Source organism: Zootoca vivipara, chromosome 13, assembly GCF_963506605.1.
Source record: "Zootoca vivipara chromosome 13, rZooViv1.1, whole genome shotgun sequence".
Taxonomy (NCBI): Eukaryota; Metazoa; Chordata; class Lepidosauria; order Squamata; family Lacertidae; genus Zootoca; species Zootoca vivipara.
Genome location: NC_083288.1, coordinates 15,803,601 through 15,821,108, shown reverse-complemented (window position 1 = coordinate 15,821,108; position 17,508 = coordinate 15,803,601). Strand labels below are relative to the sequence as shown.

Genomic DNA, 17,508 nt, shown 5'->3' with positions numbered 1-17,508 from the left:
ATTATCTTATATTATATATATGAAGACAGGAGTGCCTGGTGTGCTCTGGTCCATGAGGTCATGAAGAGTCGGACACGACTAAACGACTAAACAACAACAACAATGTGTGTGTGTGTGTGTGTGTGTGTGTGTGTGTGTGTTGTGCTGAGCTCCTTGGAGGAAGGGTGGGATGATGCAACAATAACATGGAGCAGACCAAAAGAAGAGCTTGTATCACCCCTAAAAAACTACTCAAGCAAGGCTGGAAGAGATATTCCCAACTAGTACTTGTAGACTATATGCCCTGCTAGTTCATGTTCCTTAGTTTCAATGGGTCTACCCTGAGTAGGACCAGCACTGTGTACAGTCCTAAATAGCTAACAGTCATTTCTCACATTGCCTCCTTTAAATTCAACATGATGAAGGAGGAGACTGATATCACATGATATCGCTCTTCAAAATGCCCAAAAGGCCTGTCACAGAGAAGAGGGGCAAAGACTTGCTGTGCTACTGCTTCAAAGGAACGGACTAGATCGAGCAGGCTTTAATGCCAGGAGGGTTGATTTCAGCTGAAGATTAAGGAGAGCTTCTTGACGGCAAGAGCGGATCAGTCATATCCACACCACGTGTTTGGAGCACTCTTGAGCCACTCGAAGCATCATGGCTTCCCCCAAAGAATCATGGGAACTGTAGGGTGCTGGGAACTGTAGCTCTGTGAGGGCAGGGGTCCCCCTGGCAACTCTCAGCACCCTTAATAAGATGCAATCCCCAGGATTATTCGAGGGGGAAGCCATGGCTGTTTGAGTGGATTTGACACAACGGGACCTAGTCCCAGAGGTATGAACGGGCTCCCCCTCGCTGGGGAAATTCAAGCAGAGGCTTGATTATTCTGGCACACAGAAACACATTTTGAGAAGGAGCACTGGATGCTGCTTGATACAGAGTCAGACCATTGAGTATTTCCCCGTCCTACCTGGAGATGCCAGGGATGAATCGTGGGACCCACATATTATTCTCCCCACAAAGACAGCTAGAGGACAGGTGCTATGTTAGTCATCCTTGATGGTTTCACTTGGAAACTATTCTTGTCATTGGCAACAAAGTGAATGGCTGTTTATAAACCCAAGGCAAATCCTGAGTTAACAACTATTAATAATAATAATAATAATAATAATAATAATAATAATAATAATTTATTTATATCCCACCTATCTGGCTTCCAAAAAAACATTAAAATACAGAAATCCATCAAACATTAAAAGCTTCCCTAAACAGGGCTGTCTTAAGATGCCTTCTAAAGGTCTGGTAATTGTTGTTCTCTTTGACCTCTGGTGGGAGGGCGTTCCACAGGGCGGGCGCCACTACCGAGAAGGCCCTCTGCCTGGTTCCCTGTAACTTGGCTTCTCGTAGCGAGGGAACCGCCAGAAGGCCCTCAGCGCTGGACCTCAGAGTCCGGGTAGAACAATGGGGGTGGAGACGCTCCTTCAGGTATACCGGGCCGAGGCCGTTTAGGGCTTTAAAGGTCAGCACCAACACTTTGAATTGTGCTCGGAAACGTACTGGGAGCCAATGTAGGTCTTTCAGGACCGGTGTTATGTGGTCTCGGTGGCCGCTCCCAGTCACCAGTCTAGCTGCCGCATTCTGGATTAATTGTAGTTTCCGGGTCACCTTCAAAGGTAGCCCCACATAGAGCACATTGCAGTAGTCCAAGCGAGAGATAACTAGAGCATGCACCACTCTGGCGAGACAGTCCGTGGGCAGGTAGGGTCTCAGCCTGCGTACCAGATGGAGCTGATAAACAGCTGCCCTGGACACAGAATTGACCTGCGCCTCCATGGACAGCTGTGAGTCCAAAATGACTCCCAGGCTGCGCACCTGGTCCTTCAGGGGCACAGTTACCCCATTCAGGACCAGGGAGTCCTCCACGCCTGCCCGCCTCCTATCCCCCAAGAACAGTACTTCCGTCTTGTCAGGATTCAACCTCAATCTGTTAGCTGCCATCCAACCTCCAACCGCCTCCAAGCACTCACACAGGACCTTCACCGCCTTCACTGGGTCTGATTTGAAAGAGAGGTAGAGCTGGGTATCATCCGCATACTGGTGGACACCCAGCCCAAACCCCCTGATGATCTCTCCCAGCGGCTGCATGTAGATGTTAAAAAGCATGGGGGAGAGGACAGAACCCTGAGGCACCCCACAAGTGAGAGCCCAGGGGTCTGAACATTCATCTCCCACCACCACTTTCTGAACACGGCCCAGGAGGAAGGAGCGGAACCACTGTATGACAGTGCCTCCAACTAGGGCTGTATCAAACATTCATCAGTGAATAGCTATAGCTATATACCCTGTTTCTCATATTTTAAGACATACCCATAAAATAAGCCATAGCAGGATTTTTAAGCATTCAAGGAATATAAGCCATACCCCGAAAATAAGACATAGTGATAGGCGCAGCAGCAATGCCGGCTGCGGCAGGAGGAGGAGGAAAAAAATAAGACATCCCTTGAAAATAAGCCATAGTGTGTTTTTTTGAGGAAAAAATAAATATAAGACATGTCTTATAATATGAGAAACACGGTAGATACAGATATAGATAGGGGTTTTTTTTAGAAGGAACTCTGGGGGACTCAATCCCCTTACCTATTAAAAATTAAATAATTATTGTTTTTGTTGGGGTGGGGGTGGGGAGGGCTAGAACGGATATAAACCCAATGCCTGAATCTAAAAATCCACCTTTATCTATAATCAATAAAGCTGTGGCCATTTCTAATGCAGATCATTGTCTGCTTGAGTTTATCAATCCCATCTTACATTTAGCCATTGCCCGGAGGTGGGGGTGGGGTTGGCACTGCGACTGGGTCCGCAACAAACAAACAAACAAACAAACAAACAAACAAACAAACAAACAAACAAACAATTTTCTTGGTGACTTCTGCTTCCTTTTTTCCCAGAAAAACAACAACGCTGGATATATAGATAGATATAGATGACATAGATATATAGATATAGATGACAGAGATAGAGATAGATACAGTGGTACCTCGGTTTAAGTACTTAATTGGTTCCGAGGTGCCATTCGCTGCCCGAAAAGTACTTAAACCGAGCGCCGATAGCGCGTGTGTGCGAAGCGCTGATAGAGCACTTCTGCACATTCACGGACCGCGCATATAGCTTCTGCACATGTGCGCGCGGCGGAACCCGGAAGTAAAGACTTCCGGGTCTGCGGAGCACTTAAACCGAAAGTATTCAAACCGCAGCGGACTTAAACAGAGGTATGACTGTATAGGAATAGATTAGATATAGATATAGATTAGATATACATATAGATATATTGCATGGAAAAAAGGTGGGGGGAAATGTTTTTCAAAAGTTTTTCAAAATCTGTGTGGGTATGCATTTTTTTGCATGTAGTAGAATTTATTGCCTTTCTGGGCAGCTGCTTCTGTAGCTTTGTTTTTGTTTTCCACTGAGCTGCCTCTTCCTAAAAATGTGACCCCAGCCAATCAGAGAGCAACTTAGGGATGTGATGACATCCCTCATGCCAAATAGTCCTATCGAGGACAAACATAGCCAGTTCGGAGTGAGGGCGCTGGCCGCCAAATCGGGAAGGAAGGCAAGTGGGAAACCCGGTGTGTGTGTGTGTGTGTGTGTGTGTTGCATCTCGTCTCTGTGTGTCGAAATAGTCGCAGCCCCGATTCCTGTTAAGCTGAAACTATTCACAGGCCTGAGCTGTCTTTAGCACTCCCGTTTCTTTGGCTTGTGGGTAAGCCTCTCTCTTCTCCGCCCCCCCCCCCAAAGTGGAGACATCCACACAGCGCCGCCCGTCTCCTTGGTTCTCCCCCCTCCCCGCTACCGACACCAGCTGATTTCCTGGAGCTCAGGAACAAGATTGCAATCAATGACAATTGCATTAAACCGGGAGAACATTTAGGGCTCTAAAGGTGAGGGGGTGAAAAAGAAGGTGGCTGCAGGTCTGGACTGGGGGCGGGTTGGTAAATCAAAGCACCTGTCATAACCAGGGAGACTGAGATGAAGTGGCATCGGGATGGCACAGGCAAGGAGGCGGGAGAGGGGACCGTCTGCCTCACACCTGACTGCCCTAATTAGCCACCAGCTTCCTGAACAACAAATCCAGCTAAAAATATGCACCAGGGAGTTGGGGGAAGCAAACCTGCTTTGTGTGCTGACGCCGTCTCCGAGAGAGTTCAAGGGAAAGGGTGTCGTGCGGGAGGGCAAGGAGGGAGAAGCCGACAGGGATCAGGCTGAAAGCATCCTGTTCTCCCAGTGGCCGGCCAGATCCCTAAAGGAAGCCTGCGAGTAGCACCTGAAACTGGCATCCTCCCTCTGACAGTGGAACATTTTGCAACCAAAATGGTCAAAGGCCTGGAAACGATGCCTTATGAGGAACGGCTTAGGGAGCTGGGTATGTTTAGCCTGGAGAAGAGAAGGTTAAGGGGTGATATGATAGCCATGTTCAAATATATGGAAGGATGTCATATGGAGGAGGGAGAAAGATTGTTTTCTGCTGCTCCAGAGAAGCGGACACAGAGCAATGGATTCAAACTTCAAGAAAGAAGATTCCACCTAAACATTAGGAAGAACTTCCTGACAGTAAGAGCTGTTCGGCAGTGGAATTTGCTACCAAGGAGTGTGGTGGAGTCTCCTTCTTTGGAGGTCTTTAAGCGGAGGCTTGACAGGCATAGGTCAAGAATGCTTTGATGGTATTTCCTGCTTGGCAGGGGGTTGGACTGGATGGCCCTTGTGGTCTCTTCCAACTCTATGATTCTATATCCATCCAGCAGGGGTACCAGCCACTGGTAGACTTATTCTCTGTGGATTTATTTATTTATAATCCTCCTTTAAAGCCATCTGACTGGGAGCTGAGGAGTTAATAGAATCATAGAGTTCATAGAGCTGGAAGCGACCCCAAGGGTCATCGGGACCAACCCCCTGCAATGCAGGAAGCTCAGATAAAGCACCCATGGCAGATGGCCATCCAACCTCTGCTTAAAAACCTCCAAGGAAGGAGAGTCCCCAACCTCCCGAGGGAGACTGCTCCACTGTCAGAACAGCTCTTACTGCCAGGAAGTTTTTCCTGAGGTCGAGTCGGAATCTCCTTCCTTGTGACTTGAAGCCATGGGTTCGAGTCCTGCCTTCCGGAGCAGGAGAAAACAAGCTTGCTCCATCTTCCATGTGACAGCCCTTGAGATATCTGAGTTGTTAAAGGTAAAGGGACCCCTGACCGTTAGGTCCAGTCGTGGACGACTCTGGGGTTGCAGCGCTCATCTCGCTTTATTGTCCGAGGGAGCCGGCGTACAGCTTCCGGGTCATGTGGCCAGCATGACTAAGCCACTTCTGGCGAACCAGAGCAGCGCACGGAAACGCCGTTTACCTTCCCGCTGTAGCTGTACCTATTCATCTACTCGCACTTTGACGTGCTTTCGAACTGCTAGGTTGGCAGGAGCTGGGACCGAGCAACGGGACCTCACCCCGTCACGGGGATTCGAACCGCCAGCCTTCTAATCGGCAAGCCCTAGGCTCTGTGGTTTAGACCACAGCGCCACGCACGTCCCTCTGAGTTGTTAGGAGACCCTTAAAGCTACAGGTCCCAGGATCTAGTCCTTTCCTTTGAAGCAGTAGCAGAGCAAGTCTTTGCCCCTCTTCTCTGTGATAGGCCTTTTGAGGATTTTGAAGAGGGATATCGTGACTCTTAAAGCGATACAAGAGTGTGGTATGGATGTGAGAACGTCACACATGCATGCGCACACGTACTGTGCATGCACACTCACATGCAAAGACTCAGTTTGATGGGTTGCCGTGCAATTAGGGCTCGCCTCCCCCAAAATGCAGCACAGAAACCCTGAGAACAGCTCATGGAGGAGCAGGCTCCACTTCCATGCTGCGTGGTGGAGAAAAGGGGGCATCCCAGAGACCCTGCTGCCCTTGACCCACATAGCATGAAGCGTCTGAATCACCAGTCCCGGTTAGATAGGAGGATGTTCAATGATAGTCAAGCAGTAAATAAGATAGGGAAAGAATTATTAGACGTATGGGAGATTAAGGAGAAGGGGCGAAGCACTCAAGCAATAATATGGAATGCAATGAAAGTAGCGATGAGGGGAATTGGCATTAGGGAATCCAGTAAATTGGAAAGAAAACAACAACAAGAAGAGATGAAAAAGTTAGAGGAAGAAATTAGGTCGTTGTAAAAATCAATATATTCATTACAGGTAGGTAGCCGTGTTGGTCTGACGTAGTCAAAACAAAAAATAAAAAAATTCCTTCCAGTAGCACCTTAGAGACTAACTAAGTTTGTCATTGGTATGAGCTTTCGTGTGCATGCACGAAAGAAGAAGTGTGAAGAAGAGTGCATAATAATAATAATAATAATAATAATTATTATTATTATTATTTATTTATACCCCGCCCATCTGGCTGGGTTTCCCCAGCCACTCTGGGCGGCTTCCAACAGAAAAATGAAATAACATTACCTATTAAACATTAAAAGCCTCCCTAAACAGGGCTGCCTTCAGATGTCTTCTGAAAATCTGGTAGCTGTTTTTCTCTTTGACATCTGATGGGAGGGCGTTCCACAGGGCGGGCGCCACTACCGAGAAGGCCCTCTGCCTGGTTCCCTGCAACTTGGCTTCTCGCAACGAGGGAACCGCCAGAAGGCCCTCGGTACTGGACCTCAGTGTCCGGGCAAAACGATGGGGCATGCACACGAAAGCTCATACCAATGACAAACGTAGTTGGTCTCTAAGGTGCTACTGGGAGGACTTTTTTTATTTTTTGTTTCAATATATTCATGATAAACATAAAAGACATTACGCACAATTACAGGCAAAAAGGAAAGAGTTAAAAAATAAAGATATTGAAAAAGTGCAGAGGCATTTGATATGCTTGAAAAGATAATTTTTTGAACATGGTAATAAAAATTCCAAATTGCTGGCGAGAGCTGTACCGTCAAAAAAAGTAAAGAATTCAATTAGTCTAATAAAAGATAAAGCAGGTAATATTCACAATCTGATGAAAGATAAGTTGAGAGTGTTTTAGCAGCTTCATCAAGAGTTATATCCAGCAGGTAACATATTCTATGGGGGAGATGAAAGAATATAAAGAATATATTGAGACACACTGGAAGATAAAACTAGAAAGTAGGGCTAGAGAGAAGCTATGAAACAGGCAATTTCAGGAAAAGACAGAGAGGAAGCTATAGGGAAACTACAAGGGGGGAAAGCCCCAGGAGCAGATGGCTGGGAACGGAATATTATAAGGCATTTTTTTTAAAAAAAATTGGTTCCTAAATTAAAAAGCATTATATAGTTCAGTAATAGAGGGTGAGAAGATCCATCCATTGTGGGAACAATAAATAATTATCTTAATTCCAAAAGCAGGAAAAGATTTGAAGGACCCAGGATCATATAGGCCCATTTCCCTAATAAATCAAGATGCTAAAATATTGACCGCAATACACTGCAAGGGCAAAAAGGATGAATAATTTTATGCAAAAATATATAAATAAAAACCAATGTGGCTTTGCAGCAAGAAGACACAGGTTGTCTAGCCTAATAGGAAGAGTGCTGAATAAAACAGATATAATAAGAAATAAATTGAAAGCTGGTATAGTAGCATTGGATATTTTTAAGGCTTTTGACTGTGTAGAACGGCCGGCATTGAAATGGATTATACGTACTCATCACAAGCCTGGTGCTAGACTTGATGATCTGACAATGTTGGTAGTCTATATTTGGAGTTTGTTAACTCATGTGCTTAACTCCTCGTTCTATGTACCTATTTTATAATTTTGTTTCTCATCTTCTAATTTTTGTTTTATATACGTTATAAAATGAAATGAAATTTAAAACTTTACCCAAATAAATAAATAACCAGCTGACAACCCGTTCTCCTTTTCAACAGCTGAGCTGCAGGGCTGAGTTCGCAGCACTGTACGAGGCACAGCATTTTCAGAAGCGGGGAGCCTACGGAGTATGGGGTTTATTCGTCCGTCCTCCATACTTAGCCACGAATTTACCAGGCATGCCACTTTTCTCGTAGACCCCCATGCATGATACTATTAGGGGATAACACTGCAGTTACGAACCGGTGCCTACCAGTCATACTAGGGCTATGCTGAAATTTTGCAGGGTTCCTGTTTCATTGAGAGACGTGGCATTTCGGGGCTAGCAGCGTTTGCTCGCTGCTTGCCATGAAAGCAACCAGTCTCCTTTTGCCGAGAGAGGAGGAAGGAGAGAGACTGCGTTGCGCAGGGCCTCTTTTAAAGTGGCAGTTTCCCCTCAATAAGGAGGAGGGAGCTTTGCTTTTCTCGGGAAGAGTGATGACGTACTGCGACCAGTCTGATTTGCCTATGTAAATTGAATAAATAATCAATCAATCAATCAATCAATCAATCTCATTGCAGTCAAGCATAGCCAGATCAGACTGAGGGCAATGCTTCTTACATCACATTCGGAGGTGAAACTTGGTAATTTTGGACCCTGAATCTAATGGACTTACATGGAGGTTACAGGGGCATTGGATAGCAATATGTATTACAGTGGTACCTCTGGTTGTGAACGGGATCCGTTCCGGAGGCCCGTTCGCAACGTGAAAAGGCCGCATCCTGAAGCACCACGTCTGCACACAGGGGTGATGCAATTTGGCGCTTCTGCGCATGCGCGCACGCCAGACCCGGAAGTAACCCGTTCCGGGACTTCTGGGTTCGGCGTGTCCGTAACCTGAAAAGACGTAACCCATAGCAGAGCTAACGTGAGGTATGACTGTATCCCCGTCGCTTCAGTTGGGGAAGGACACAATTTACATTTCTCTTCTCCCCCACCTCCAAAGAACAGAGAGAGAGAGAACCCAGCTTGCCAACTCTGATTAAAGAAGGAAAAAAATACCCTCAGCATGTGCAGTTTCACATTTTATAACTCGTTTTCAATCACAGCACCATTATCGCTTCAGGCTAGATGTGTTCACTAGAGTATAAGCACGGACATTTTTGCGCCAGAAAAAAAAAGAAAAGAAAAGAAAAGAGGATAATACGTTTTGAAAGTAAAAATAATAAACTGAGCATCTGTAATCGTGTATGTGCCAAGCTGGCTGTCCCCCAATGATAAAACATTTTATGAAATTAAAAGGAAGAGAGAAAGATGGCTATATAGCGACCAGCCCCAGCGGGCTGGCCACAGACCTGTTTGCTGCAAGCCACAGCTTCTGCCATGTTCCGGGTGATCACTAAGGGGGACCCTGGACTTGGGCCCTGCATTCCAGTCTCAGCTGCCCTAATGATCATCGGAAGCAATTTGCCAGCAGGTGGGTTCACTGTTGCTTACCAAGACGCAGGATGAGGCAGAAGGGAGAGTGGAACAAATGTGGCGCTCCTACTGGTGTGTTTCCACCAGGGCTGGGTGATAATCTGGTTTTCAACTTCATGATGTATCACCAGCTAAGCATCGCAATGTATCACAATATATCACAATCTGAAATAAGGATGGAACTATGTGGATGCATTGGTTGGCTTCACAGATTTTCCCGCATTGTGATTTTTTTGCCTAGCGCACACCCACACACCATGATTTGCACATAATGCCAGGTCAAAAATTATGGACTTCAAACCGGTTTTGGACGATATATCGCCCAGCCCTAACACACATCCTGATCCATGATATATTGCCAGGTCAGAATCTCATAGCTGCCAAGGAGCCCGTTTCCCCCGGGAAACCCCCCGTTTTTACTTACCTTTTCCCGGTGGTCCCCCATATCACTTCGTCTCCCGTTTTTCTCCATTATTTTCTCCTGCCGGGGGCCATTTTTTATTTTTTTTCTGATTTGCCCTTCTATGGGCACAAAAAATGGCCGCCACCGGCTTCAAAAGTCGCATCTACGCATGACTGGAAGTTGCATCGACGCACTTCCGGTCATGCGTAGAAGCTACTTTTGAAGCCGCCGCCGGCCATTTTTTGTGCCCATAGAAGGGCAAAGCGACACCGGAAGTTATGTCGACGCAACTTCCGGTGTCACACGGCTGCCGGTCCCGGATTCTGCAGTCCGGGACTTGGAAGGTAAGGAAACTAGGAAACCACTCTCACAATACAGACTTCAAACCAGTTTTGGACGATATATCGGCCAGCCTTGGCTTACACCAAGGAGCAGAAATATATGGGGGGGGCACAGAGGGCGTGGCTTGCATGCGCACCTCTGCCCCTCATTTTAACCCTTGTGTATTAAATCATGCACCTGAAGAGGGCTAGATTTGGGCACGTGCTGTCGTTTTGAGGAGGTGCCCACCCCCCACATCCCCGCCCCAGCTTTATAACCCCGCTCACCGAATGCCCCTCCATGATGTCCCTCCAGAGGGGCGCGTCGTTGTCCCTCTCTGCGATCTCCAGCAGGTTGTCGAGCACCACTTGGCCGATGAGGTCGTGGCGGGAGAAGCGGTCGAAATCGTAGACGCTGAAGTGGAGCTTGCGCGAGGGCAGTTCGGCAAAGGGGACATTGAAGTTGAAAGTCTCGTTGAAAATGGGGTTCAGCGTCTTGCGGTGCACCTTGGTCTGGAACTTCTTCTTGCGGTCGGGCAGCAGGTACATTTTCACGTAGGGGTCGGAGAAGCCATTGGCGTCTTTGGCAGGCAGGTCCAAGGCCCGGAGAATCCTCACCACCAGCTGCTCGGTGCCGTAGGCGTACCGCAGGGCAAAGCTGATCCGCCCACAGCTGGCGGCCTCGCCTTTCTTGGAGTCCGACTCGCCCGAGCGCTGCTTGTATAACTCGGGCTTTATCTGCCCAATGCTAGTCACTTGTTCCACCTTCTCCTCCCCTCCGTGGACGCCGGTGTCCGGGCTGCTCAACTGCTGTGTCACAGGGCGCGGCAGCGTGTTGTACCTGGGGAGAAAGGGGGGAAACAGTGGCTTGCATGACCATATAGATTAGCCACCATGGGCAGATTCACCGGACAAATGAAGAATCTTCTAGGGAGAGGAGATTGCAAAAGGAGACCAAAAATTATTTATGTATGCTACAACCGCGGCTAGGATATTATTAGCCCAAAAATGGAAATTACAGGAGATTGAGGAGTGGCAGACAAAAATGATTGACTATGCAGAGTTAGCAATGTTGACCTGCGGGATCCGAAACCAGGGAGAGACAAGGTTCCAAAAGGAATGGAGTAAATTTGGACTATATGGAGAAGAACTGTAGAAGTTTAAAGACACTTGCAGGACTGAAATAAATCCTACGAATTGGTTTTAATTAGATGGACTAAAAGGAACTGCAAGATAAGAGTGGGAAAGAAAACCGAATGATGGGAGGGAGGGAAGTCAAAGCTCGGCAGAGCAAAATGAACTAAAAAAGGTGAATAGAAGATAAAATGCAAAAATTTTGTTTGTTGTTTGTTGTTGTTGTTGTTATTTGTTGTTTTTGTTATTTGTTGTTTGTTTGGAAATTTAATTAAAATTATCTTTTTTTAAAAAAAGAATCAACTAAGGCACGGGTGTCAAACACAAGGCCCGGGGGCCAAATCCGGCCCGCCAGACCTCGTCATGTGGCCCACCAAGCGCCCCAGCCAGCGGGACCCAGCAGCGGGACCTTGCTGCTGAAGCGCCGCGCCGACGAAGCGCCGACAAACAGCTGGGGCCGGGGGGGTAGAAAGGCGGCCGGAGCAGCGCTGCGTGGAGCGCCCCGAGCAACAGCAGGAGAAGGAGGAGGCAGCTTGCCGGGTCAGCGCCCGGCAGCGCCGCACGGAGAGTCCCGAGCCTCTGCGATGCAGCAGTGCTATGTAGCACTTTGAATCCTCCTCCTCATGCCACGGCTCGGCGCCTGGAAACGGCTGCTGCTGCTGCTGCTGAAGCACAAACAAAGCACCCAGCAGCGCCGCGTGGAGGAGGAGGAGGATTCAAAGTGCTACAGAGCACTGCTGCGTCCCAGAGGCTCGGGACTCTCCGCACGGTGCTGCCGGGCACCGACCCGGGAAGCCGCCTCCTCCTCCTCTTGCCTCACCTCCTCCTCCTCCTGCCGCGGCTCAGCCTCATGAACGTGAGCTCAGCAGCGGCTCAGCCTCACGAATGTGCAACTCTGAGGCTTTACGCACTTCTCCTAAAATTTTCACACAATTTAACATATTCAATTCAGTTTCACACAATATTCCCTAAGCATTTTGACTACCCGTCCTCATTTCCATGCCGTTTCTGTTCCAAGTCCTTTTATCTACTGCCTTAAATGGAATACTTATTTCTCTAACGCCTATGTCCCCAAACTTCGGCCCTCCAGATGTTTTGGACTACAATTCCCATCATCCCTGACCACTGGTCCTGTTAGCTAGGGATCATGGGAGTTGTAGGCCAAAACATCTGGAGGGCCGCAGTTTGGGGATGCCTGCTCTAACACATACCCTTGGCACATTGCATTCCTTTCTCGTTCCTTTGCTTATATTTCTGGACCTGCCTGCGATTTCATTTGACATTAACGATTTCTCAGATAGTCCAAAAAGATTTTAAAAGCAGCTGGTCTAGATTCCAGACACCTGGAAACACTATTTATTTTCGTTGCCCTCATAACAACCTTGTGGGTTGTCCCTACAATTTTCATTTTAGGCGCAACGCCAAGAAATAAGAGCATGAGAAGAACCTGCTGGATCAAGCCAGAGGCTCATTGTAGTCCAACACCCTGTTATCCCTGTTATCACAGTAGCCAGCCAGATACTGTACCTGTGGGAAGTCCGAAAGCAAAGCCCGAAACTTGAGCACAAGAGCACTCTCCCGCCTTGTGATTTCCAGCAACTGGAATTCAGAGCCACACTCCCTCCAACACTGGATGAATGAATCTGCCTAATCCTCTTTTAAAGACATCCGAGTTGGCACCCATCACCACCTCTTGTGGCAGTGAGTTCCACAGTTTCTGTGCCACGCGGTAACTTTTCCAAAGAGTTCACAACGGAGGCAACACTTGGATCCTACTTTCCGCACTATTCATTGCCCGTTGAGCCTTGACTGTTGAATTTATGCCCCAAATCTGTTGGCAATTTAAGGTGGGTTTCCCCCCTTAAAAAACAACAACAATATTCTAGATAGCTGCTCAATAGGCAACTGCTTTGGGTGTTTTCCTGGTCAAGGGAAGGACGAGTCTGGGCTGTAGTTACAATTCCACACACCAGGCCTCCCAAGTTCATGTCTTCGGGGACCAGAAGGTCCCAGGGCAGGTTACAAAACAATAAACAATAAATAAACACAGTACAGGAAACAATCGAACCAACCAAAAACAACAGCGCAACCAACAGAAAATCAGTAAGATTCCCAAATGCTTAGGTTAAAAAACGTGGCCTTTGCAAGCCTTTCAAATATATGTAGAGTTGGTAGGGAGGGAGCCCCAAAGTCTGAGGTTTTCCCAGATTTTGTATCCAACTCTGCCGAACAGATCAGAGGGGCACACATCCCCTCAAATACATACCCCCACATCTTGCTTGGGGCCACCACTGAGAATGCCTTTGTCCTACAACTCCCAGCATCCCTAGCTGTTGGCCATACTGCTGAGCCTGATGGGAGTTGGCACCCAACTTCTGGAGGGCTGCCCCTGCTCTCAGGCACTACGGGGAATTGAAATGGCAGATCCCAGAGTCAGAGTGCTGTCCCTGATCCTCAAGTAACCAACGCCAGAGGGAGCCCATACAAGAGCAATTCATTGGGCCCCTCAAACCTGGAGCTGCCCTTGCTTCATCATTCAGTGTATGCTCTCCACAGAAATGCCACACCCTGCCAATTTCTCCTCCACAACAACCTCCTGCAGTGACACGAGAACCATTTATTTCTTCGGCTACAAACTGGCTGAAAGGTCCTCCCGAATGGCTTGCAATGACTTAAAACAAGGCTGTCTCAGATAGATATAGAGATAGATGATAGATAGATAGATAGATACTTTATTGTCATTGTACATAGTACAATAAAAGTGAATGCCGGATGTAAGGGTGACTCCCTACAGGGAGCCAGCCCCCATCATCCTAACGTCCACCTCGCCAAGCACAGGGAGCAGCAGTGGGTCCCGAACCACTATCTTATTCAATGCATGTGGCGGGATGACTTCACAAATTTGTGGACCGGAAAAATCCATGCCAAATTGCTGTCCTATGAGATCTCTCCCTCTGAATTGCTCAAACTGGATCTAAATGCAGCAAAAAGGTGTATAAACCAAAGGTTGGATGATGCGGAGCTATACCAAAATTGTCTAGCTGGCGGGGGAGTCTGCTCACCGTTAAATATCGGCATAACCCCTATTTACCGTACTCCATCCTACTTAACAACGCTTATGGCCGCGTTTCATCGATATGCCTTCCTTAAAGCTAGGTTCAATGTTTTTCCAACTAATGTGCTGAGACATAGATTTACTAAGGGCCAAGTCTCTTCAATGTGTGCTTGCGAAATGAAATCAACTGAATCTTTACACCATGTTATGTTTATCTGCCCTATGTACAGTTTGGCTCGTGCTAGTATATTAAACTCCATAATCCAGCCTATGGCTGACAATCCAGTTGACCTTCAGCTAGCCTGGGTTCTTCAAGATGTGGACCCTTATATTACTCTACAGGTTGCTAAATTCCTAACAGCCGTCCTCTCGTACAAGAGACAGAATGGAATGTTAGCTGATTATTGATAGTTATAAGAATTTTTTAAAAAAATGACATCAGATATTGATTTTAGTTAGGCGCCTAAATTTTTAATCTTAATCTTAAACCTTCAAGATATGTTTTTTGAATTGTTAATATTTGTCCTTGTGAGCTGTGAATTGTGTTATATTATCTGTGGTTTGTACGAGTCTGCGGTTTTTATTTGATTTGTTGTGTTGTGTTGTGTTTTATGATGGGCGTACAGCCGAATAAACATCTTTGCTTGCAGTGGGTCTGAAGCAGCCAGGGGGGAGGGGGAAGACTTGGAGGGAGAGAGAAGCCAGCGTGCGAAATGATGGGAAAGCTCAGGGGAGGAGAGATGCAGGCAAGGGCTCAAGGATGCTCGAGAGCCCTTCCACCGCCTTGACAGGGAGGAGACTGAGAGGGCATCGCTCCTTCCGGCGCAAGAGTTAAGGAGAGCACCACGACGCAGGTCAAGGGGGAGGCGTTTTGGGGTGCCCCACTACTTTGCTGGCGTAATAACAGACGTACGCCATTGCCGGATTCTGATTCGGAATGAGAGGTCATGTTTTAAGCTGTCTCTGCACTGTAAATACCTTGCACAATAAAAGTCTTTAAAGACAAACTGGACTCAAGCAGAGTTACTCTAGAGTAGCCACGACAACCCTCTGACACCATCCCATAAAAAACAAAACAAAAACACAATTACAGCCACACACACACCCATCACAACTCCCCCAGATCATATTATTTAGTTACAGGATTTAAGATGGTTATAGCTCTTGCACAATAAAAGTATTTAAAGACAAACGGGACTCAAGTGGAATTACTCTAGAGTAGCCACGACAACCCTCTGACACCATCCCATAAAAAACAAAACAAAAACACAATTACAGCCACACACACACACACACACACACACACACACACACACACACCACAACTCCCCCAGATCATATTATTTAGTTACAGGATTTAAGATGGTTATAGCTCTTGCACAATAAAAGTCTTTAAAGACAAACTGGACTCAAGCAGAGTTACTCTAGAGTAGCCATGACAACCCTCTGACACCATCCCATAAAAAACAAAACAAACACACAATTACAGCCACACACACACCCATCACAACTCCCCCAGATCATATTATTTAGTTACAGCATTTAAGATGGTTATAGCTCTTGGATAGAAACTGTTTTTTAATCTATTCGTTCTTGATTTAATTGTTCTGTATCTCTTGCCCGAAGGCAACGGTGCAAAAAGACTATATCCAGGATGAGATGAATCTTGTAAAATATTATTTGCTTTTTTAAGGCAACAGGAATTGTATAATTCTTCCAGAGATAGGAGAGGATGACCGTTAATCTTTTGGGCTGTGGTTATGACCTTCAAACCAAAAGGGGGGAAACGGGGAAGGATGGAACAGGAAAACAGCAAACGAGTGCCACTTTTTAAAGTCCTTAACCCATCTATCCCTCTTTCATCCTTATGCCCACCGCCCCCGGCGATCCTCCCACCTTCCCAGCTCACCTGGGTGTGGGTGCCAAGCTTGCTACTTGTTGATGGGAGTGGGCGTTGGGGATGGTACCTTCCTTGGTGCTGGTCTGGCCTTCCACAGGGAGGTCAGGGGAGGTCTGGCTGACCTTGAGGTTGGCCTCGGGGTAGGAATCCATATCGAGGTAGGACCTTTCGGGCATCTCGGGACCCAGCTCCATCCGCTCGGGCAGGAGGTCCCCGAAAGGCGAATGGTGGAGGTGAGCATGGAGAAGGTGCTCCTTGCGTTGCGTCTGCGAAGAGGAGCCCTTGTCCCGCCAGGGGATCCAGCACAGCTTCCACGAGACAAAGAGGGAGACGCCCAGCAGCACGATCCCGCAGAAGGTCACGATCACTGACAGCAGGCTGACCAGGATCTCTAGGGGAGAAAAGTGGAGGGGCAGATACCACGACGGGAGGTCAACGGCAGGGAGCTGGCTGCTGTAGGCGTCTGGCATCTCGGTCACCGGCCCAGGCGCAGGACTCTGCTGCACCCTGTCCCCTATCCTGCCCAGGACACCTGAATTATTATCGCCAACGCCCGCAGGCCAGGGGGCTCTGCAGGTCAATGGCAGGGCCGCTTGTATGACTTGGTTGACACTATCAAGCCAGCGCTGGCCTCATGCAGCATCCGTCTCCAGCACTTTCTGGGGCCTCGTCTACTCAGAACGGAACAGCCCGGAACCTGGGCGATGTCACCAACTGCCAGTAGAGGCCTTGTGTCAGGCTTTAGGGAATCTGATTCCTCCCGCAGTGGCAGCCAAGAAGCAGGTAAACAAGAATATTTACCAAGTAATTTTATTCAGTATTCACAGAGAGAGACAAAGGAATTCAGTCTCCCAATGATAATGGCGTTGCTCCAAGTAAAGTCCCACCCCCTCTCCTATTCTACGTCAACCCTGCGTCAGCTAATCTGAGCTTTCTGCCTCGGAGCTTTCTGTTCTACTACTCTCAATGCATGCCTGGTCCTGGGGGGCAGGAATGCTTTCCAAAGACACTGAGTCTGACAGCTATCTCTCCCCCCTGGTGCTGCTTCTTCTTCCTGCTGTTCCTCTCCCAATATTCCCCAGCTTCTCCTCTCTGCAGCCTGTGAACAATGCCCTTCTGCAAACCACTGTTCTAAATCTATACTGTCTTCCTCTTCTCGGGAAGGTTCAGGAAGAGGGGGGTGAGCAATCCCCACCTTTCCTCTGCAGTCCAGCACCTGACACCTTGGCAGATAAATCCACATAACCCCTAATGATATTGTGAACTCCCCGAGATCTACGGATGAAGAGCAGTATACAAATAATAATAATAATAATAATAATAATAATAATAATAATAATAATAATAATAGCATGCCTTTTCTGCAGGTTTTAATAGAAAAGATGCTTCAGGAGCCA

General features: G+C 47.4%; 1 protein-coding gene across 1 annotated transcript in view; it reads right to left on the bottom strand.

Moving 5' to 3' along the window:
* SYT3 (synaptotagmin 3) overlaps positions 1 to 17,508 on the bottom strand; it is a 40,875-nt gene that overhangs the window by 17,798 nt on the left and 5,569 nt on the right. The window contains exons 3-4 of the mRNA XM_035135526.2: positions 16,121 to 16,502; positions 10,311 to 10,863 (exon numbers count right to left, since the gene is read on the bottom strand). Coding sequence (XP_034991417.1) covers positions 10,311 to 10,863; positions 16,121 to 16,502 — 935 coding nt within the window. The remainder of the gene's footprint in view (positions 1 to 10,310; positions 10,864 to 16,120; positions 16,503 to 17,508) is intronic.